The sequence below is a fragment of the Vidua chalybeata genome, chromosome 7, assembly GCF_026979565.1.
Source record: "Vidua chalybeata isolate OUT-0048 chromosome 7, bVidCha1 merged haplotype, whole genome shotgun sequence".
Lineage (NCBI taxonomy): Eukaryota > Metazoa > Chordata > Aves > Passeriformes > Viduidae > Vidua > Vidua chalybeata.
Genome location: NC_071536.1, coordinates 3,710,857 through 3,732,354, shown reverse-complemented (window position 1 = coordinate 3,732,354; position 21,498 = coordinate 3,710,857). Strand labels below are relative to the sequence as shown.

Genomic DNA, 21,498 nt, shown 5'->3' with positions numbered 1-21,498 from the left:
GGCACCTGGCAGCATCCAGTAGGAATCCTGACAAATGCCATGGGCACTGCATCCCAGCAATGTGTCCCATGTGCTGCAGTGTCTCCTCGTGCACTTCACCCCACAGTGGCTGAGTTTCTGCATTTCTCAGCTGAAATCAGCTGCTGTGTCAAGGATTTTGGCAGGAGGGGATCTCTGGGGCAGGGCAACGCTTGGACATCAGCACCCACAAATCATCACAGAACGGTTTGGGTTGGAAGGGACCTTGAAGATGATCCAGTTCCATCCCCTGCCACGGGCAGGGATGCAGTAGCAGTGTGCCACATTGCTCCTTTGACCCCCATGTTAGGGGTGACATTTTCCTTCTTTTAGTGTCTGCAGTTCAACCTATGCCAGACATGTATTTGTGCCCCTCATGTCATCCTGCCCCTAATGTTTCACAAGACCTGTCCTAATTTTTCTCCAAAAATTTGCCAGTTGAGAAGTAAATAAAGGGAGTTTATTCTCTGAGTTTGGCAATCGCTTCATGGCCCAGGTAGGAAGGATGCAAAGTAAGAGTCAGGGAGTGGATCTGTCTCAGAGGCACTGGGGCAATGCTGTCTTCAAAACAAGCATTTCCCTGGCTTTCTTCAGGGGCTAAAACTGAGGCAGAAAGAAACCACAGTGTAACTTCTGCAATTGGCAGGTTCTCCTCTTCCAAGGTCAGCTGTGGAGAGTGCTTTGCTCTTTGTGGCAGTTTTGGCTTTTGCTGCCATATGTACAAGAGACCATCTGGAAATCTGTTCCCAGCTTTTTAGCAAGTGCTAACAGGGAGCTGTGTTCACTGGGCCCGTGTTTGCTTGCTGGCTGCAGCAGCTCCACGTTGAGTGCACTTGGGCTCCTCCCTGTACCCCAACAAGGCAGGGTCCAACCCTGGGTCAGGGCATGCACAAAGCCTTCGAGCCTCCCCAGGAGTTCCCACCCTCTTTTAGTTGCAGGGTTTGGAGTGGTTCTGGCTTTGGGGGTGTTTGTTTTCCCATCTTTTTTTACTTCCTGTGGCTGTTGAGCTCAGCTTTTGTTTTATGTGTTCAGGAGTACAAGAATGTGTTTCATTTTCCAGATTAGAAAATGCTCAGAGGTATAATCAGGTCCTTCCACAGTATTTAATTATCCATAATTAAAGGCATCTACACAAAGCAGCAGATTTTCAAAGACTATTCCTGTGTTACATTGCTAATGAATTAAGTAATTAATTGGCATTGAAAAAATACAATAGGAAACATCAATCTTTTAAAGTAAAGCATTTTTTAGGGGTTTTATAAAATCATTAACTCCTATCAGGTCAGTAGCTGTTCTAATGTCTAAATCCCTCTTCTGGCTTAAAAAAAAAATTCTAATGTACAAAATGAATGCAGGAAAAACAAGGCAGGGAATACTAGCTGAAGAGTGTGGAAACACTCAGAAATGGGGAATTTTTGGCTGTCATTGTCCCTCATTTTGCCATCCTGTCCCACAGGTCCTTCCCTCTGCCAGTGATCACGCTTGAGAAGGCACTTTGAATAACCTGCATCCCCTCATGAGCCCCCACTGCCTCTGTGCCTCAGTTTGCCCAGTGCACTTCCCTGTCCCCGGGGAATGCAGGAAGGTAGGGGCTGTGAGCCATTCAGGTGCTGCAGTGCCACTGAGACCAGAGGGTGAGCAAGAATTTCATCCAGGAATTAATAAAAACAGACTGCAGAGAAGGGTAACAAAGCATTTGAGAAGTTTGGGCAGGAAGGATGCAGAACCACGTGTATACACCATCATTTTTCCACAACCTTTCAGCATTCCCAGCTGTTACCTCACAGAATAACTGTCCTGTCCCAGCACATCAGCACAACATTGCACCTGCAGAGCACAAAGGCCCACGTGCACTGTGCTTATGCCTTCTGTGGTGACACCCAGAGTTCTGAGCAAAGGAAAGGGCCTTCCTTTTTTTATTGGGTGATTTCATCAAATGCAGCTGTTCCCATGCAAAACCAGCACCGCTCATTTTATTTGTCACCAGCTGGACTCTTTCTGAACATCTGAAAGCATCCTGGAAATGCCATGGACACCATTAAATTCAGGGAGTGGAACAGCATGGGAAGGGCAAAACCTGGGACAAAACATTACACAGCTGCTTCTGCAGCTGCTGGAGAAATCAGGACAGGTGCCAGCAGAAGTGTTTAGGGGCCTGTTTATTCCAGAAGCACCAACCTCTGCTTGTTTCTTCTGTCCCTCAGTCCAAGGTGTGCCCGTCCTTGCCGTGCTTTGGTCTCCCCATGTGTGTCCTCAAGACGCATGCACCTATCCTGCCCTGCCCCTTCCATCCCCTGCTCCTCCTCTTTCCTCAGGAGATGCAGATTTTGGCACAGCAGTGCCGCGTCCCGTCTCTCTAACACCAGGCTTAATGGTTGGGGTGGGGTCAGGGAAGATGTTTTCCTGATTTTCCTTTCCTGTGCCACAGGCATGTAATTAAATTCCCCACATAAACTAAGAAATACTGTTTCTGCCATTGTGGTTATTCTGTTTCTACAAGTAATCAATCATTTGTATGGATCTGCATAGAAATGGGAGCTTTGCCACTGCAGCCCATCCTAAATTTATAGGGATGAAAACAGGCAGATCCAAAGGCTGATACTGTTAAACACTCCCCAGAAGGTCGATCCTTTGACTGGAAGGGGAACCTTTGCTGACTGACTTTAATTTTTACCATTAAATTCCCCTTTCATGTCTTACCTGCCCGTGGCCATCATTTCTGTGTCCATCATCACAGAGGCCAGGAGGCTGGGAAGAGTGGTGGAGACTGTGGAGGCCAGGGAGATGGGAACGGTGGTAAAGGCAGCAGGAGATGGGCTCTGCTACAAGTCAGCAGCAGAAAACCCAACAACTCAAACACAAGCCAGAGCAAGAAGAAATTGTTTCCACAGCAGCTCCTCCCTTACATGGAAAGTTTTATCTTTGCTTTGAAGTCCAATTTCTAATATAACCCCACATTTAAAATTGCCATCAGAAAAATCCGTCACCAGGTGGGAAACACAAGTGGGACTGTGCTGGTGCCCTCAAAGCATCACATTCATGCCATGATGGCAGAAAGGCCTGAGGGCATTTTTCCATCAGTTGTCCCCATCCACAGGGATCTGGACTGCAGTGATGCTGTTTTCCAGACAGGAGCTGGAGGCTGATCCCGAGCATGTGGCTCCCCACAGCTCAGGAAGCCCCTGGCAGGGCCTTTGTGCCAACAGGCACCGATTGCCACTGCAGCATGGCCCAGTGCTGGGTTGGGTTTGCAGCACAGCACGCTCCACCTCTAAAGGAACAACTCAGACAAATGTGTAGTACTCCTGGTTCTTCCCTACATTTTTTTGCTCCTGTTTGATACAAAATGAGCCCAGTCAAAGTTTCCATTTCATTTATGACTGATCTGAAAAAATCCCCTCACCCCATAAAACATCGCACAGCTGTAGTGACCAAGTTAGATTCAATTCTGGCTTTATATTGAGTTGACATGAAGCCAGCTCTCTTCCATACATCATCTGTGATTGCAGTTAAGCATGAAATACTGTTTTAATTCTTACACCAAATGTGGGAATTTTTTTCTGAAGAAAAAAGACATAAAAATATTAAAGTGGGCCATAAAAATCATTATATTTTCACATGAAGCGCAACCACGAGGTGAATAAGTCAGCTAAAAGCTCACAAGACCCAGGGAAAAAGTCCTGCTTGTTATTCTTTTGTTGTTAACCTTTGCCTTTGAGTGGAGATACCTGGGCAGGGGACCGCAGGCCTGGTGTTTTGGCATCCAGGGGCTATCTGGGCCCTTATTTTCCTAGATCAGGGTGTCCTCCCACGCCTGCATGGACCAAGAGCTGCAGGTGCCTGCTCCCTGACAGCGTCCCAGTGTCCCTGGGAGCTGCCCAGACCACTGCAGGGTGAACATGCAGCCAAGCCCTTGGATGAGTTTGCTTCTCTGCATCCCAGTTCCTTTCCTGGGAAATACTGGCTGCAAGGACACAGTCCCTGGGACCGAGCCTGTTCCATGGCACGCGTTGTTCCGTGGCTGCTCCTGGCACCTGAGCCAGTGAGGTGAAGGCAGCACAAACACTACAGCACATTATGCATGCATTTATATTTTTTTTTTTCTTCACTTAAAGGTTTAGTCTCTGGAAGGTCCAACTTTTCCTCCCTTTGGCTGTTGATTTTACTGGTAACATTGTTAGCAGATGCAGTAGTTTAACAGTAGTTCTGTTAATTAATTTCATTTAAATTAATCTATTCCATACCAGCTCAAAAAACCCCACTTCACCTCACACTATGTTTGAACCATTAAAAAAATGAGTGTACCTTCAGTACTTTTAGAATTCATTTTGGGAAGTACCTATTTAGACAATTTTTTTGAAAGCCTGTTACTTACCTGAAAGCTTAAAATTACCTCAGAGCAGCTTTCACTGCCCACAATTACAATCTACCTGTATTAAAAAAAAAAAAAAAAATCTATGCTATTTTCGCAAAACTTTATGCTGTCTGCAAAAAGATTTTAAGAGCTAATCCTGTTTGTTTGCTCAGGTAAAATTGAAACCTGGTTTTAGAAAACCTGCTTTGGATGCAGTTTGTGCCTATGCAATGCTGGGCCCTTTGCAGGTTTTTTTACCATACACTAAACTTTTCAGAGTTGATCAAGGTATTTGCACACACAGATCCTTTTAAAATGAAAAGAAATTTGGTATGTAAATCCCTTAGGTGACTTTGAAAATGCCAACCCGCATTTTACACTAAAAGGAGGGGGGAAAACCCTGGATTTACAGATGAATCTGAACCACTGGGAGTTCTCTTCTGCTGTCTAGGACTTAATCCACATGCTGGCTCCACCAGCCAGGTGAAACCTCCTTGGTTTCTCTTCAAGACTGCCCCCGTTGGGGTGTATGAGTCAGCAGAGTGAATAAATGGTTATGGATTTGATACCTGTTCATTCCCACTGCAGCAAGGCCTAACCCTGCTGGCCAGCAATCCCTAACCCACAACTGGATTAGAAACCCAGTCAAATGGGCAGACTGGGGATGGAGGTTTTGCAGAGAGCTCAAAGTGCACTTGGATATGCTCCCACCTTCGACTTTGGTGCACTTGGGATCAGAAACAGAGGGGCTGGATGCACAGGACTGGGGGAAATGTCCATATGGGGAGGCAGATACCATCATCTAAAGCAGTGGGAAATGTACTGCTTGCATTATTTTCTTTGATGTCCCCAGATCATGAGCTTTGCTCCACCATCTCCACGCTGCCTTCCCCGAGTGAGCTGTGCCAAAGCTCTGATCCAGAGCTCTGCTGCCCTGGCACAGGGAAGGGCAGGTTGGACATGACCATCCAGAAGCCATCAGAAGCTGGGAGCTGTGGCTGCTCCATCCCTGGAAGTGTCCAAGGACAGGTTGGACAAGGCTTGGAGCAGCCTGGTCCAGCAGAAGTTGTCCCTGCCCATGGCAGAGGGTGGAGATGGATGAGCTTTAAGGTCCTTTCCGGCCCGAACCATTCTGGGATTCTGTGCTCAGTCTTGGGCTTGGTCCCCTGTTGTCCAGCTCATCCCACAAGCATAGAAGGTGAAGAGTGGGGTGGGCTCCACCATTTTCAGCTGATGCATTTTAGCTGTGGAAGGGACACCGTCCTCATTTGTCGTGGTGAGGGATGGTGTCCAGCCTGTCCACGGAGCCGGGATCGGTGTCGGCGCCCATGGACGTCACTGCTGCCAAACAGACAGCTTTTAAATTGCACCCATAGATCTTCCCTGCACCAAACCATCCCTGCTCCACTATTTAGTGATGCCTGAAGTTATGTCTCCACATCAAATTAAGTAACTGTGCTATCAATAAGGAGGAGTAATGTGGTGTATTCCCTTCTGGATGTCTCCCTGTCCCTCATTTGTTTGCTGCTGCTGATTAAGACGGATAATGAGCCATCAGTATTTTTCTAACTGCAGTGCAAAGCAGTGAGCCTAAATCAGTCTCTGTCACTGGGTGCCAGCTCACAATTTAGGGAACTCAAGTGGGGCCCCTGCATTCATTAGACTCCAAGGCAGCAGATACTTGGGATTGCCTGAGCAAAGCCTAGGTGATGTGACCCTCTCGGTGTGTGGAGAGCCAGGAGGGGATGTGGGGCCACCAGGAGGTCCCTGTCCCACTGGGCTGGGCTGCTGCAGTGTTATATGTTCTTTATTGTGTGGCTGCATCGTTGGCAAAAGTCAGTGGAACAGCTCCCATTGCCCTGAATTAACCTCCCCCTCGCCTTCTTAATGCATTCCTTCTAATGATGGAGGGCTGGCCTGGAGTGAGCAACTTGGATTTAATTGGGACAAGGATACTGCAGATATATATATATATATATATTTTAATGCAGAGGTTAAATAACTTTTAGGCACCCAGTAATGTGAATTATGGCTGGAAAAATCTCTCCTGTAAATAGGCAGCACTTGAGAAGGGCTGTTAACATTGACTTCTGAGTAGTGAAAAATGCAGGAAGGGTGGAAAAGAGCTGCAGATCAGCTTCAGAGGAGAGTAATTCTTTGGGGCAGTGGTGCACATGATTGAAAGCCCATGGACATCTAGAAGGTATCACCAGATGACTCCAGGAGCTGTTAGCCAGAGACAGCTCTTCCTGGGTGGCTGGACAGGGTGGCAGAGGAAGAGTGAACCTTCCATCTCGGGGTCACCCCAAGGAGGAGACACTTGTTACCACAGCTGGGAGCCACAGAGTGACAGGACAAGGGGGAATGGGGTTACACTGACAGAGGCCAAGACTTTCTTTTGGTATTTTAAAGTATCAACAGCAATCCAAAAAAGGGGGAACAGATCAATTCCTAAGCTTTTGAATGGCAGGGGTTGGAAGGGTGCTGGAGCCACCACTGGCCCACTGGAGGGAGGGAGGTTTAATTTGTGGCACTCAGGCTGGCATGGGTTGGTAGATTCAGTTCTTAGTGCCTCTGTATGCTGCTCTGTATGGAGCAGCATACAGATTTTATTGAGGGGGCAGATGATGCATTGATGCAGTCTCTGCATCACAGGAGAGCTCACTGCTGCCTGAGAGCAGGCTGAGAAGCAGCTTCCAGACTTGATGGTGACCAGGATGGGGACACTGACCTGAAGCAGTCCCATTTCCAGCCCTGCAGGAGTCTCTGTGGAGGTTGGGTGATTGGGTGATGATGGACTTCGGAGTCCAGGGTGTTCTTTTCTCCTGGTGTTTGTACTGGTAGGAGCTGTGTCCTCTGCAGCCTGGAGGACATGGACATCACCTGCAGGAGCAGGGAGCAGGCAGAGCCACTGCACAGTGCCGTCCCTCCTGCCACCACTGAGAAGTGGCAGACATGGATCAGAGCCAGGGGTTACTGGGGTGAGAACGCACTGCCCCACATCCCGGGATCATGGCAGCCCAGTTCCCAATGCACCCTCAGGCTTCAGCCGTGCTCCGAGCCAGGATCTCCAGGTCTGGCCTCCTTCTAACAGAAGAAAGCTCAAGGGTTGTTTTCTTTGGGTAGGGTTTTCAGCTGCCCCTGCAGTGTCACCAAATTTAATTTCCAGCAAGGCAAAGCTCAGCATCACCAGCTGATTTCTTTATGTCTCACCTCCGGCTTCACTCACTGCCTCCTCCTTCCCTCAGAGAGAGGGGGCTGGCCCTCTCCATACCAGGCAGTGAAAACAAGACTTCTTCCCTCCCCAACTCCTTAATTAAATCCACAAACTGAGCTCTTCTCTTGCAATCTGAAGTGATCACATGAATAGCATTGCCAGAGCTAAATGAACATTTGAAAAGATCCTGCAGGATCAGCAGAGAGGAGCGGTGTTAACCTCCAGAAACGGAGGCCATCATTAAAAACAAGATGCTGGTTTTCTTTCCCTTCTGAGCAGAGAGTTCAGCCCAGACATGGAAAAAGTTCCAAGATGCAGGCACAGGCAATTTCTTGCCTCTGTGACAGAGCCTGGGGATTCTGCTGTGGTTTTCCTCTTTTTCTGTTGGGGATCCATGAGCATCCTTGTGTGGATTCCAAGTGTCATCCTCATTCGGTCGCTGCTTTGCAAGGGGTTGTTCCAGCACCAGACACCAGTGCTGGAGACTGCATGGCTTGTGGTGTGGGATGGTCATGGTGAAGCCTGGGAGAGGCCTGTTTTGTGGAGGCATGCAGAGGAAAATCTGCCTTCCCACTGGGAAGACACTTGGCCATGCTCAGTAGAAACATCTCCCCCAGGCCAAATCACACTGCCAACAGCAAACTCCCATGCCCAATTGTGTTCATGGTCGAGCTCCAAAAGCAAAACCATTGAGCCTCATTCAGCTGAGCGAGCATCCAGGGGGATGTTCCAGGGTGTATCCATTCCTAAATACTGTCAGGAAACACCACAGTTCTCCACTTATCCCTTGCAACTTCAATTGTGGGGCATACCACTTGGGAGCCTGAGGGATGGCTGCTGAATTGAGCTGCTATTTAGCAGCTGTCTTAACTAGGCAGATAAGCGTAGCCATCAGCACTTCTCTCCTTGATGGAATCCATTGACTGAATAAGCTAAATTCTCCTGGAGTCAGCTTTAATATTTCCTAAAGGGATGGGGAGGCTCTCAAAGAAGTGGCAGGAGGCATATTTTACTGAGGGGAAGCTACCACTCTTGCTGGAATCAGAGGTTGCACAATGAGAAATTCTGGTGGAGATGATGAGCTTTGTCTGGGGCAAGATGCTATTCAGGGCACATCTGAATATCACAGTTGGCCTGAAGTGATCCGTGCTTGCTGTTTGATTAACATTTGATTTCCTTTTATTGCTTCTCTGCACACACAAAGCTAAATTCAGAGCTGCTGAAAGCCACAGGCAGAGCTGCTGAGTTCAGTAAAACCCATCTGAAGAGTCACAGGGAGCTGGGGGGACACTGCTGTTTGGCACCAAGTGGCTCCACGGCATCAGCTCATGGTGCTGGAGAGAGCCTGGCCCCCGAATTCCCTCCAGAACAGGGGTGCAGTGGAGCAGGGTCATCACCCAAGTACCTGATCTTCAGCAGATGGTTGCAAAATTTTCCATCATTCTCCCCAAACAACAAACCAAATATGATTTCTTTTTACATCTCTCCCATCAAATCAGCTTCTGAATGTCCCTAATACATCTCCATAAAAATCTTCACAGCTGTTCTAGCAAACAGCTTGGAGTGCTGCTGGCTTTTATGAGTATTAACTATGTTAAGCAAAGCAAATCTCACTATTACACTGTCTATGGGAGCAGCAAACTTCTCCCATCAGTCTCCCTGAGCAAGGAGAAAGGGTGATTAGTGTCCTGTTATCATCACAGTCGTGGTTTAAGACGCTTTTACCAAGAGCAGGACAACAGCCTTGCCCAAAGCAGCTTCTTGTTCCTGCTGCTATTATCGTAAGTAACCTGATGTGCTTGACATGTCATCAAATATTTCTGAGCAGTGTCCTCCTTTGAATAATAACTTAAAAACCCATACTGCTGTTCTGTGTCATTCTTTGGGGGTTTGTTCTGGCATTGATTTGGCAGACCCTGGTCTCATCCAGTTCCTCCAAGCAGCCACGGTGGGAAAAGCTCAGGCCAGTCCTCAGCAGCGCTGAGTTGAGGCCCTGAGCTTTGGAAATGTTGGGAGGGAAAAGGAATATTAGAGAATTTTAAAGAGTCTGTTGAGTTCTGCTGCACAGCAGAAAAAAAAAATAGGACTTGATTTCTTCTTATGTGACTTTAAGGGCTCCGGCCCCTCCAAGGCCCATGGCACAGCCATGCAGATCCCCAGGTGCTGGAGGTTATCTCCACCAGTAGCTCTATAAATCCCAAAGTTTCTGGAAAACTCCCTGGTGAATTATGCTCCAGCCAAGAGGCATTTTCTGTGCCATGGCACGTTTTCACCTACATTCCAGCAGCGCAGGGTCCCTCTCCGAGTGCCTCTTTCTCGCGCCTTCACCTTAGGTGCAATGCTCACTGCATCCCAGTTTGGACAAACAGGATCCTGTTTTCCAGTGGGACAGTGGGAGAAGTTTAAATGGGAAGCAAAAAAAAAAAAAAAAGCAGGGGGGAGAGGCTGGCTGGTAGTGATTGTGCTGGAAAACTGGATTTCAGGCAATGGGAATTTCAGTTGCATTATCACACATGAAGTGTAGAAATTTTGCCTTCTGTTAGAAATCCATGTTTCTGTAGGGATGGGGGATAGCAGTGGGAGAGAGAGGATGCAATAAAGCTCTGTCCAGCTCACAGTGGTGAGCAAAAGAAAGCATTTCACTCAGGCAATGCAGAAGGGGCTATTTTGAGAGTGCTGGGAAAGAAAAGGTCCAGAGCAGTGGCAGAGTTGGCCCGAATTAAAAGTACTAAAGTCCTTCGGGAGAGAGGCAGAACATCCCACAGGAAGGCAGATGTCAGCAGAGCCCTGGGTCATGTTTTTCTCCATTTTGCTAAAAGCCAAGAAGAAAGAAAACAAACCCAATTGCTGTGATTTTTCCTCAGTTCAGCCTCTGAGTGCAGCTCCCTGGCCAGCCCAGGGATGCTCGGTGCTGCTGCAGTGAGGGTTGGTTTAACAGTCCCTGTGATTTACCCAGCATAGCTGTCATTTCCCCCTTGCCTTACCCAGCCCCTTTGGGGTGGGGCACTATCCCAGGGATTTTCTGTTAGAGATGCTTGCCAGGTCCTTCCAAGCTCAACAGATACCAGGGATCAGAGGGGCAGATCATTAGTGTTTAATTAGAGAGGGGCAGATCATTAGTGTCTAATTACAGATTTGCAGAGTTGCCCCATGTCCTTGGCTGGGGCAGGAACGTTGCTGTGCTGCTGTCCCCAGAATAAGGGATCCCTTCTCCAGTGGGGACCTCAGAGGTGCAGGTGATGTTTTTAGCACATCCCCCTCATCCATCTCCACTTCAGTGTCTGCTTTCTGCTCCTCCCTGTCCTGGGGCATTAATGAGGGGTTTTTACTGATTATTTTATTTCCCTATGGCCCCCTGGGGAAGCTCAGGAGGGAGAAGAGACCTGGGGCTGCTGGGAGAAGAAAGGGCAGCCAAGAAATGGACAGAGAAGCTGGATGAAGGAAAAATAAGCTTTTCCCAGTGGGCAGCACCCCATCAGCCAGTCCCAATGCCATCACCCTTGGCTGACCATGATCCCTGCACCACTGAGGGGCCAGAGTCCCCTGAGGGAGCTGTTGGGTCCCCAAAGCCTGTCTGAGAGGCAAAGCTGACTCACCTGTGAGTGAGCAAACCTGCTGGCTCCCTCACTGCCAGCCTCCCATCTGTTCCCAGCCCCCAGAGTGGGCTGGCAGTGCTGTAAATCCAGATGAAGCTGTGTCTGGAGACACGTGTGGGTGTGGAGGCAGCACTTGGCCTCTCAAATGAGTTGCTTAACAGGCAGGGCAACAAGAGGGAAGATGATCTTCTCCTTGCCACCCTAATCTCCAGGGTAAACTTTTCTTGTTTATATTACAGTGAAAAGTAGTTTTTTTGCTGTGGGAGTGCAGGGCAGGCTGTTGAACAGAGGCTGCCCACCCTGGGCAACCCAGACATCAACAGGCAGTCAGAGCATCCCACTAAAATGCCATCCCAGGCATTTATTTCAACTTCAGATACAGCTACCTGCAGTTATTGGAATTTTCATGGCATTTGAACCCTGGACATTTAACAGCAGCAAATGACCTGACAGCGACACCCTCGCTGGGTCACAACACACCCCCACCCACTGGGCTCCAGGAAACAGGGAATTAAACCAGGGGTGAAGAACACAGGCAGTGGCACAGGCAGCATAAGGACTCTGGGAAAGTGTGACAGCTTCAGTGGGTTGCCAGAGACATACCACCGTTGGAATCACAGCCTTTCCCACCAGGATGGTGTCTTCAGACAGATGCCAGTTTGGGAAATCTTCAGCTCATGACTGCTTTAACCTCATGCCTGCAAGGAAAAACACAGATACCATGTATGCATATGTAAAGTTTGGCTGTTCTCTTCATGCTCTCAGCTGGTAGCTCCTGGCTTTAAAGTTCTTTGCAGTTTGCAATGGCTGAGGTTGGAGGGGCTCTTTGGAACTTGTCCAGCTCAAGGCCCAGCTCACAGCAGCCTTAAAACATCCCAACTCACAGGGCTGCTCCAGTGCCAGCAGCCCTGTGTCACCTGTGCTCTGGCTCAGCACGTGCAGCAGAACCTCCTTGTTTGGAGTAAAAGCTGGCTTCTTCCTGGAATCCTGATGGAATTCACATGCTGGCTCAGCCAAGAAGGAGGCAGCATGGAGCAGCACAGACCTCCCCAGAGCCACAGCCTGCCTTCCCAGGCCCTGCCCATGGAGAAGCAGCAGCCCTGGGGTACACCCTGTCACCCCAAATTCTGTACAGGAGCCATCCAGGCATCTTTCTCCAGCCCTTCTGCCATGGCCTGATGAAGATGGATGTGAAACGTTGCTGTAGAGCCATGTTTGAAGGGGCCTTCAATGAAGGCAGAAGGGTGTTGAAACACAAGTAACACTCAGGCACTCTGAATTATCTGGTCAAGCCCAGCCATGCAAGACTTGTGGCCTGTTCAACAGAGGGTCCTGAGGAGCACCTTACTGAAGTCAGGGCACTCATAAATAGCTCTCTGAGACTATAAAACATGGGACCCTGGCACTGGGCTGGCTACAGCTCAGCCTCTTTCCAGCCTCATAAGGGACCCTGTTTCCCTTTCCCAGCCTTAAGCCTAAGACTTAAGGAACAACTTGCCCGTAACTCCATGTCTGTACACGCTCTCACCTTTGGAATGCACCTCATGCACTGGAGGCATAGATTAAAACTGGTGGCCAGTCAAGGGGTGACATTTCTGAGCAGCACTCTGGCCACAAAACACTTTTCAAATGTCTTTATGCTTCCCTGATGCCACCAATGTGACTGCCTTGAATTTTTTTTTGGTGTGCTGCTGGCTCTGACATTAATTCCTGGCACTAAGTGGTGAAGTAGTAAGAGGGGAAGAAGAGAGAGCTTGCAAAGGAACAATGGGCAGTGGATATTTGTGGGGCTTTTATGAGGAGGAGGAAAGGGCTTTAAGATTCCTTCCTACCCAACAATTCTGTGACTGGGAAATAAGGTCCTTGCTGACTTGCTGCTCAGCTTTTATATTGTGTAATAAAGAAGCCAAAAAAAAAAAAAATACCCAAAGCAATAATAAGCAGATTAAAGGAATTACCCTTGAGGAGAATAACCAAGATTTTATCAGAAAGCTAATTTGAGAGGTGATGCAAGAAATAATTTTTGGTTAATAGCTCCAAGCTGGTGGAGGTCCTTGGGGTTACCTGGTGTTGGAGCATTGGCTGTGGTCCCTGCAGCTCCCTACAGGCTTACCAGGCTGAAGCAGTGAAGGCTGGGCTGTGTCTTCATGCTTGTCCTCATGGTCTTGTCTATCCTGCAGCCAAAATTAAAGGCAAATGAGGTACAAAATTAGTGGCCAGCCAAATGCAAAAAGCTGACTGCCAATGCCATTTGTTCTAGGGGCTGGGTGCAAAAGCAGAGAGGAGTTTCAAGGCCTTTTTTTTCCCCTTCAGTGCCTGAAGGCAATCAAAAAATGAGAAGGGATTGCTGTGGGTCCAAGGCTGGGCACTGAGCAAGGTGGGAGCATTGCTGCAGATATCAGCAGTGGCGGTGGCATGGCCAGAGCACAGCAAGGGGCTGGCACTGGGTCCCTGCCTGTCCCAGGCTTAGGGCAGAGTGCTGCCCCCAATCCAAACACAGAGTAATTATCCTGTTTCCCCCGTGTGTTTCCGCAGGTCCCAACTGCTTTGCGGGCACCACGATAATTCCCGCGGGCATCGAGGTGAAGGTGGACGACTGCAACATCTGCCACTGCCACAACGGGGACTGGTGGAAGCCGGCGCAGTGCTCCAAGCGCGAGTGCCAGGGCAAGCAGGCTCTGTAGCAGCCCCCTGGCCAACAACCCGCTCACGGTGATGGTGGTGATGGCGATGATGAAGGAACGGCCTCGATGCTGCCCACGTGTCCGCCCTCCTGCCAGCTGCAGCAGGGTCCCCAGCAAGCCCTGCGAGGGTGCCACGCGAGCAGAGATCGGTACCTGCGGGGAAGGGTGTCCCCGTGCCCCCTGCAGCTCCTGTCCCGCTGTGCACACTCTGTTCCCGGTGTCCAGGTGTCTGCTCTGCTGTGGGAGCCACCGGTGCTCGGCAGGGACGCGCTGCTCGGACCGGGGCAGGACAGCAGGAAAACAGCCCGTGCACGGTCCTGGCCTGGCGATGCCTCCGAGGCACCGATGGATTCACTGCTCTCACTTTCTACAGTGTGGATCGTGGGGTTTTTCACAGTTATTTATTTGAAGGTTTTTTGCTATTGTGATTTTTTTTCTTTTTTTTTAAAGTCTCTTCCTAAGCTGGGATCATCAGGACAATACAGCTAAGAGTGGAGCAATAGATGGAGCATTTTTATTGTGTCTGTAAGCGCAGGTGGCACTAAGGACAGGAGAGAGGTAGAAATTACAAGGGATGGGGTGGGGGGGGGTTAAAGAAAAAACCCAAGTGGATTGTAACCTGCAGCAGGACTGAGGTAGATGCACAGGTATAGACCGGACAGCCACGACACAAAGCTGTATCTGTGTTACACTTTCTCCACTGAGTGGGGACAATAAAGTTGAAGACACCTACACAGTCAATGTGACCTTGATGGGAGCAGAGCCCACAGCAGCTGCGTAGTCAGGCTGGGGCAGCCAAACAGAAGGTGCTCCATGAAAGCAACATCTTACCTGGCTTGTTTGTGTATGATTCCTGGCTGGGGCATCAGTGGTGGAGCAGAGGGAAGAGGGCCCCACCTGTCCTGGTTCCTGGGCTGAGCACTTGCTCATCTGCCTTGTCCCATCCCGAAGCTGCTCTCACTGGAGCCAAGGGCAGTGTTTCATTGCCTTCAGTGACAGCAGATCACAATTAAAATATGGGATCACCCCACTCTGGAGGTTTCCAGGAATGTCCCATGGCTGTGGCAGCACTAAACTGGCTCAGCTGGCAGGTAAGACCCTTTGCTACAGTGGGAGGGAGCTGCCCTGGCTCTCCCTGGGAGCATCCACACTGCCAGGGATAAGGCAAGCCATGGTGCAGCAGGGCTGGGCTGGGCTCCTGTGAGGGCTGTCTCTTGAAAACAGCTGCTTGCTGTGCCTGCCTGCCAGGAGCAGAGGTCCCCAGCAGCCAAGGGTCCCCATCAGGCTTTCCAGCACTGGTACCTCCTGCTTTCTCAGGCTGCAGCTTCCAGGCGATACTGTGAAAGAAAAGCCACCAATGTCATGTCCCTGCCTGCCTGGCCAGGCGAGCACAGGGGCCTTTCCCATCTCTGTCCACGCTTGGTTCCCTGCTTTTTGGTCAATGCCATGGGGGTGGTGGTGCTTGTTTTGTTCAGAGTTCAGGCTCCTGTCCAGCACCTGCTCTCAACAGTGACGGCAGCAAATCCTCCCCACAGCATCTTCACCGAAGCAGATCAGCACATCAGGCTCAGTTTATACACACTAATGCCTTTATACTTTCATTTCTTCCCCATTTTGGTGTTTTCCTGGAGGGCAGGGGTGGGAGGAGCACTTAGCACAGCAACTGCTGTCCTGTGGCTGAGCATTGGCTCCCTGCAGGCCGAGCTGGTATCATTCAAGACATCATCGCCACATTTCTTTGTAAGCTGTTGCCTGTCAATGACTATCCAGTTTCAAAACCTTCAAATAGTGTGCCTGAAACTAGTGAGAAAAAAAAAAACCTACTGTACAAATGGGAGGGAGGGGTCCTAGAAACAATATTTGATGTGCAAAAGATTATATTATTAAAAAATTATTTTGTTAAATATAAAGTGTGTGAACCAGCAAAAAAACCCCAAAATTATATATTTGTGGTGTATTTTACTCTGCTGATCATCAGCCCCTCAAGCTCCCAATTCCCCATCTCATCCCTTGCCCCAGTTCCTGTCTCTTCACAGTGTTGGTGAGTGCAGCTGGGGTGGGAAGAGCAGGTGAGGAGCCTGGAAATAGCCATGAGAATCCCATGGATGGGATGCATTGCTCAGGGAGTGTCTCAGCAGTAACTCACTAAACCAGTTTTGTTTTGCCAAACCAGGATTCCCGTTTCTGGAGCTTCCATGGACCAACACGGCTCCCAGGCTCTCACTTTAACCTCCATCTGCTTTTTTAATTACTTTTACTGCTGCCATTTTATATTTGATGCCATTTCCTGAACATGGAAATTTGCTTTCAGTTCACAAACTCCTTTTGGTACCTCCAGATGCATCATTATTTACACTGATTAGTAGTTACTCTAATTAATTACAGCTTAATTACTGTAGTTAATGTTTGTACAGTGCTTGGAACAAGTACAGCACTATACGTGCCACATATTATTATTTTCTTCGTTATTAATTAAGCACCATCTCCATTCCATGCTGTGCTACTTCATTATTTCCCAAGGAGTCACAGTAGCGCCCTTATTCCCACCCAGGAGTACTTTTCTCCCAGCTGCCAGTGGGATGCTGAAGTGCTGGATTGGCATGGAAAGAGCAGGGGGATTGCTAAGGAACATGGGAGTGCTCAGGATTTGGCCCTTCACTCTTTCACAACACTGTGAGAAAAAAAAATGGGAAGAAGAGGCAGATGGAGGGGGACCCCTTGACCCCAAGGACCCCACACAGGAAGATGGAGCATGCTGTGGATCACAGGAGGGAAAGCCCTGCAGACCCCATCGTGGATGTGTCTGCAAGGTCTCTGTGGCTCAGACTGTAGAAGGGAAACTGCTGGATTCCCCCCAGTCCAGCAGTGTCAGACACAGTCCCACTGAGGGATCCCACAGCTCTCCCCAGGCACCAGGGCATCAGTGGGACAAGGTCTGGGACCACAGGGAGAAGTGAAGGGCACTCATAATTTTCTAGGAATTCTTCCCCTGTTTATGTGGAAGAGTTGCCAGTCACAGGTGGGCAGTATCTCCACAGCACTGGGGGTGCCAGTAGCCCCAAAAATCATAGCCACCACTCTGCTTCCCATCAGCCTCTCTCAGGCCAGGGTGGAACCAGAACTGAATTCCCATCAGGCACTCTCCAAAAACACTGCAGAATGTCATCCTCATCCCAATCTCCTTCCCTTTTTTTTTTTTTTTTTTTTTTTTTTGTAATGTTGTAGTTCATTTCTTTCTTTAATTAATCACAACTCTGGGCCAGCCAGACCCATTAACTACTCTTCTCATTTAGACCTTTCAGAGATGCAGTTGCAGATGCAATTTAATTTGTTGACCCGTGATCGATAGCAATTAATACCATCTCTTTAATCTTGTTGAAAGGTTCATCTTGGGCTTCCAGAGGCTGCCAGCTGAAGGGAAAGGTGTCTGGTACATATGTTATCAGATGGGAGAGCACAACCTCCTCCGTGGGCACCATCCTCCCCATGCCCCCAGGCTGACACTCTTGAAAATACATCAGGTATTTGTGGGAGATGGAGGAGAGGAGGTGGATAGAGGTGAGGGAAGATGCTGAGGGGTAAAGAAGGGCAGAGGGCTTGGTAGGGCAGAAAGCAGGGGAAGGTGGAGTTGATGGGTAGGAAAAATGAGGGGAAACAGAAATGGTACAGCCTAGCAGATGTGGCTAGAAAAGGGAGCCAAAAGGACTCGAACTGGAGCAAAAGAGCAGGTCAGAGAGTGGACAGCTCGGAGGCAACACCTTCAGCAGGAGTAACAGCGAATTTTGCAGAAGAAACAGACCCAGAGTGAGAAAAAGTGCTTCCTCTTAGGGTTCTTACACCCCAGCCTTGCTGATGTGATGCCATTTTTGCCCCCCAAATGCAGCAGCTGTGTACAGTTCCCTCCTCCTTCTCCTAGCAGTGGGAAAGCCCATCCCAGGAGCATCACCTTTCCCTGTCCTCATTAATATGCCATTAGTCAAGATTGTTTTATAATTACAGAATTATTTCCTGCACACCCCAGGGGGAATGACTCAGCTCCGGAGCACAGCAGGGCAATGTCGTTCTTCCCCAGGAAGCTGCAAAGCATGCTCCAAACCAGGCTGAGCCTGGGAAAATCCCCAACTTCGGGTACTCCTACCAGAGCTCCTGAGGCAGCAGCACACAGTGGCTTCAGTGGCACACGGTGAGCTGAGTGCCCTGGTGACCATGCCCTGGATAACAGATCCACTGCAGCAACCCCTGTCCAGCCACAGCTCTGCCAGAGGTAAAAGCCAAGAGCAAATCCTGGGATTCCAGCACTGCAAGAGCAATAATGTGTTTCTCTTTGGTGGTTGTTAAAGGGGAAAGAGGGCCCATGTGGATACAGGGCAAATGAATGCCCTTTACACAGCAAAAGGACATGGGTTTGCAACAGAAAGTCAATAGAGAAAATGAAAAATTTATCAAGAATCCACCTTCCTTGTGGTGTGGAAGCTCAGCTTTTAAAACACAGGGGATGGAAGGCATGGAAAGGAACTGCCTGTATTTATATATTTAGGAGCATAGAACGGTTTGGGTTGGAACCTTTCAAGGGTCATCTAATACACCATATGGATTTATTTGTATTTGCAGATAGATTACTTTTTTTTTTTTTTAAGAGAAAGTATCTTTTTACCATGACTAAGTCCAGTACTTAAAAGAGCTCTGCTCTCAGAAGATGCCAGCTCATGCCCCCACTCAGCCACACACAGACAAAGGGATAATTATGCACTAGGAAATTGGAAGGAAAGACAGAACCCAACACAAAAGCTAAGCCAGGCTTCTTTGGGATGGCACAGAACGAGAAGGTGCCCCTGCCACCCCTGCCAGCACTGACTGGTCTCAGCCCTGGGGGCAGGTGATGGTTGCACCCATGTGCAGAGATGGCCTCATCTTTTGGGCAGACTGCTGGGTCTTATCCATGGATGCTCAAGACAGACAGAGCCTCTCCTTTCTCAGGAGTTCATGTCCTCACGTGCAATGACACGTGACTGTGCTGGCTCCCCTGGAGCCACTATTTCATAGAATCAGGGAATGGTGTGGGTTGGAAGGGACCTGAGAAATCATCCCATCCCACCCCCCTGCTATGGGCAGGGACACCTCCCACTCTCCCAGGTTGCTCCAAGCCCCATCCCACCTGGCCTTGGGCACTTCCAGGGATCCAGGGGCAGCCACAGCTTCTCTGGGCACCCTGTGCCACGGCCTCCCCACCCTCACAGAGAAGAGATATCTGCATTTAATTAATTAATTATTTCAATTAGTTATCTGCATCCCTCTGAGCTGGGAGCTGATATTCTCCTGGCACTGGGCTTCCCACAAGAGAAGGCAAGAGTGTGGCTATGGTAGCACCAAGTGATGCTCTCTGACAGTTTCAGGGCATTCTTCCCAAAGCAGCCTTCCCAATCCTCAGCTCGTGGAGCAGCACTGGAGCTGGACCTGTACCTGACTTTTTCTGCACATCACCCCATGCTGGTGGCCCAAGCAGCCAGGTGAAAGGAGCCTTTCTGATGTTGGCATCAGATACAGGAGATGGTGATCTGGGGAAAGGAGGAGAGAGGCAGAGCAACTGTGAGCTATTAGACTTGTTTCAGTGGGACAAAGCAGGGTTTCAGTAATAATTAATGCCACTATTAAAGATCCTCATTTAGACTGTAAGGCATCTAGCACTGGGAAGGACACAGTGAAGGTACTTTTGGTCATTAAACACACACAATGTTCCATGCTGCTTGTCTTGACAGTGATAACCCATGAAAGCTTGAAGAGAAACCACCAGCCCATTCTCCCTGCCAGTTTGCACAGCAATTATCCTGTTACCCATATGGATTGTCTCTTCAGGGATTCCAGTGGTGCCTTGGCTCTGTGTTTGGAGAAACAGCCAAATCCAAGCCTACAGAGTTTGGGGAAAAAAATCTTGTGAATCTGGAAGGCAAAACTCCAAGGAAGCAGGTGAAAAACGGGGCTCACCAGGCTTTAAATTGCCCTTCCAAACAATGTGTGATGATCACAGACTCACAGAATAGTTTGGGTTGGAAGAGACCTTTAAAGTCCATCTAATCCAACCCCCTGCAATGAGCAGGGACACCTTCCATTAGCCCAAGTTGCTCACAGCTCCATCCAACATGGCCTTGAATGTTTCCAGGGATGGGGCAGCCACCACATCCGGGCAGCCTGTGCCAGGGCCTGACCACCCTCACTGCAAAAATCATCTTCCTTATATCCAGTATAAACTGACCCTCCTTCAGTGTAAAACCATCACCCCTTGTGCAACAGGGTGAGATGATGACTGGACACTGCAGACAGGAGCATCCCACCAGCAGCAGGCTCTGTCTTTCGCAGCCTCAGGTCCTACCCTGGAGGACTTTGGCTGCAATAAAGCCAGGGTGAGGAGTTCAGCGTGCTGAAAAGTGTGGCCTGGAGTGTTTGCACCATCCCCAACACTGCCACCAAGATCTTGGCTAATAAACATCAGTTTGGTTTAAGAGACAGGGAGCAATGGTCATTGCTCTTTTCATTACTTACCTGACTTGGTGGATGCACCCTCTGCCTTGCCCGAACAGTTTTCTGGACTTCCTAGGGCCCGACTCTCTTCCTACAATTTGGCTGTGTTTGCCTTTTTCTCTTTTTTTTTTTTTTTTTCCAAAGGACAAAAGCTTTGGGAAAGGGAAGAGATAAAAATGTGAGGAACTTGCTCTCCTGCAAATAATCCACTCCCATACACGCTGAAAGGCTCGTTTTGCAGTCTATTAAGCTCAAGTTAATGCAGGTAGAGCATGTCTGGCATCGAGAGGATGGTAAAGGTTTTGGGGTTTAATTTTCCTCAGATGGAAAATCCTATACATTCCTGGCTGGTGTTGGCACTTCTGCAGCACAGCAAACAGGCCCCGCAGGAAGCATGAGGCCAAGGTTAAAGCACTTCTAAGTCAAGATACTGCGATACCCAAAGAAGCAATTTCCCATTGTATTGCGAATCTTCTCACACTTTATTGGCACGAATGGAAGCTGCGAGCCAAAGGGGTGTGTGGGGACCCATTGGAGCTGCAGATGGCTTTAAATTTCCCCTAACTTCCCTGGATCCAAGGTTATCCTCCCGCTGGCCGCGGGCCTGCACACTTGGGCTAATTGCATTTCCAAACAAACAGCACTGCCCCTCCCTGCCCCGCCAGCGTGCAGGGAAAGCAAATGGAGACGTGCCTGGATAATAAAGTCTGTGTCTCTTATCCTGCTGTGAAGCTCCATGGGATATTTAAGCCCTCCTAAAAGACATCCTAAATCCCACTGCTTTTCTCAGCAGCGTGAAAAACATTAAATGGAAAGAGGTGCAGGTGCCTCAGGCAAGGGAGCAGGAGGCACTTAGGGAAAGACAATCCTTAAAATCATGGCACAAGTGCCACGAGACCATGGGGGTCCCTGCCTGCTCCTCTTGGGTGCTTCTGAGAAGATCCAAGGCTGGTCTCCATCCAGCTGGAGCATGGGGACCAAATCACCATTTGCAATCCCACCTCTCTGCATCCTTCTGGATTTGAGGAAGTGGATCACAAACCAAAGCCATCATTTCCTAGCTCAAAACTCCCCCAGTGTTTGTATGCTACCCATGAGTATGATGCCTTCTGG

General features: G+C 49.1%; 2 protein-coding genes across 9 annotated transcripts in view; one reads left to right on the top strand and one right to left on the bottom strand.

Moving 5' to 3' along the window:
* The window catches only part of VWC2L (von Willebrand factor C domain containing 2 like), a 46,801-nt gene extending 30,990 nt beyond the window's left edge, over positions 1–15,811 (top strand). For 2 of the 4 annotated variants that reach the window (XM_053947320.1, XM_053947321.1), the window contains one exon: positions 13,721–15,811. In XM_053947320.1, the coding sequence (XP_053803295.1) occupies positions 13,721–13,869 (149 nt within the window). In that variant the 3' untranslated portion in view covers positions 13,870–15,811. The remainder of the gene's footprint in view (positions 1–13,720) is intronic. The other 2 variants (XR_008431787.1, XM_053947322.1) reach the window with 2 other exon arrangements.
* BARD1 (BRCA1 associated RING domain 1) overlaps positions 11,551–21,498 on the bottom strand; it is a 63,333-nt gene continuing 53,385 nt past the window's right edge. For 3 of the 5 annotated variants that reach the window (XR_008431781.1, XR_008431785.1, XR_008431786.1), the window contains 4 exons: positions 20,407–20,537; positions 19,330–19,424; positions 13,299–13,359; positions 11,551–11,883 (listed from right to left, as the gene is read on the bottom strand). The gene's annotated coding sequence lies outside the window, so the exon portion shown is untranslated. Of the gene's footprint in view, positions 11,884–13,249; positions 13,360–19,329; positions 19,425–19,702; positions 19,775–20,406; positions 20,538–21,498 lie in introns of those variants that run through there. The other 2 variants (XR_008431782.1, XR_008431783.1) reach the window with 2 other exon arrangements.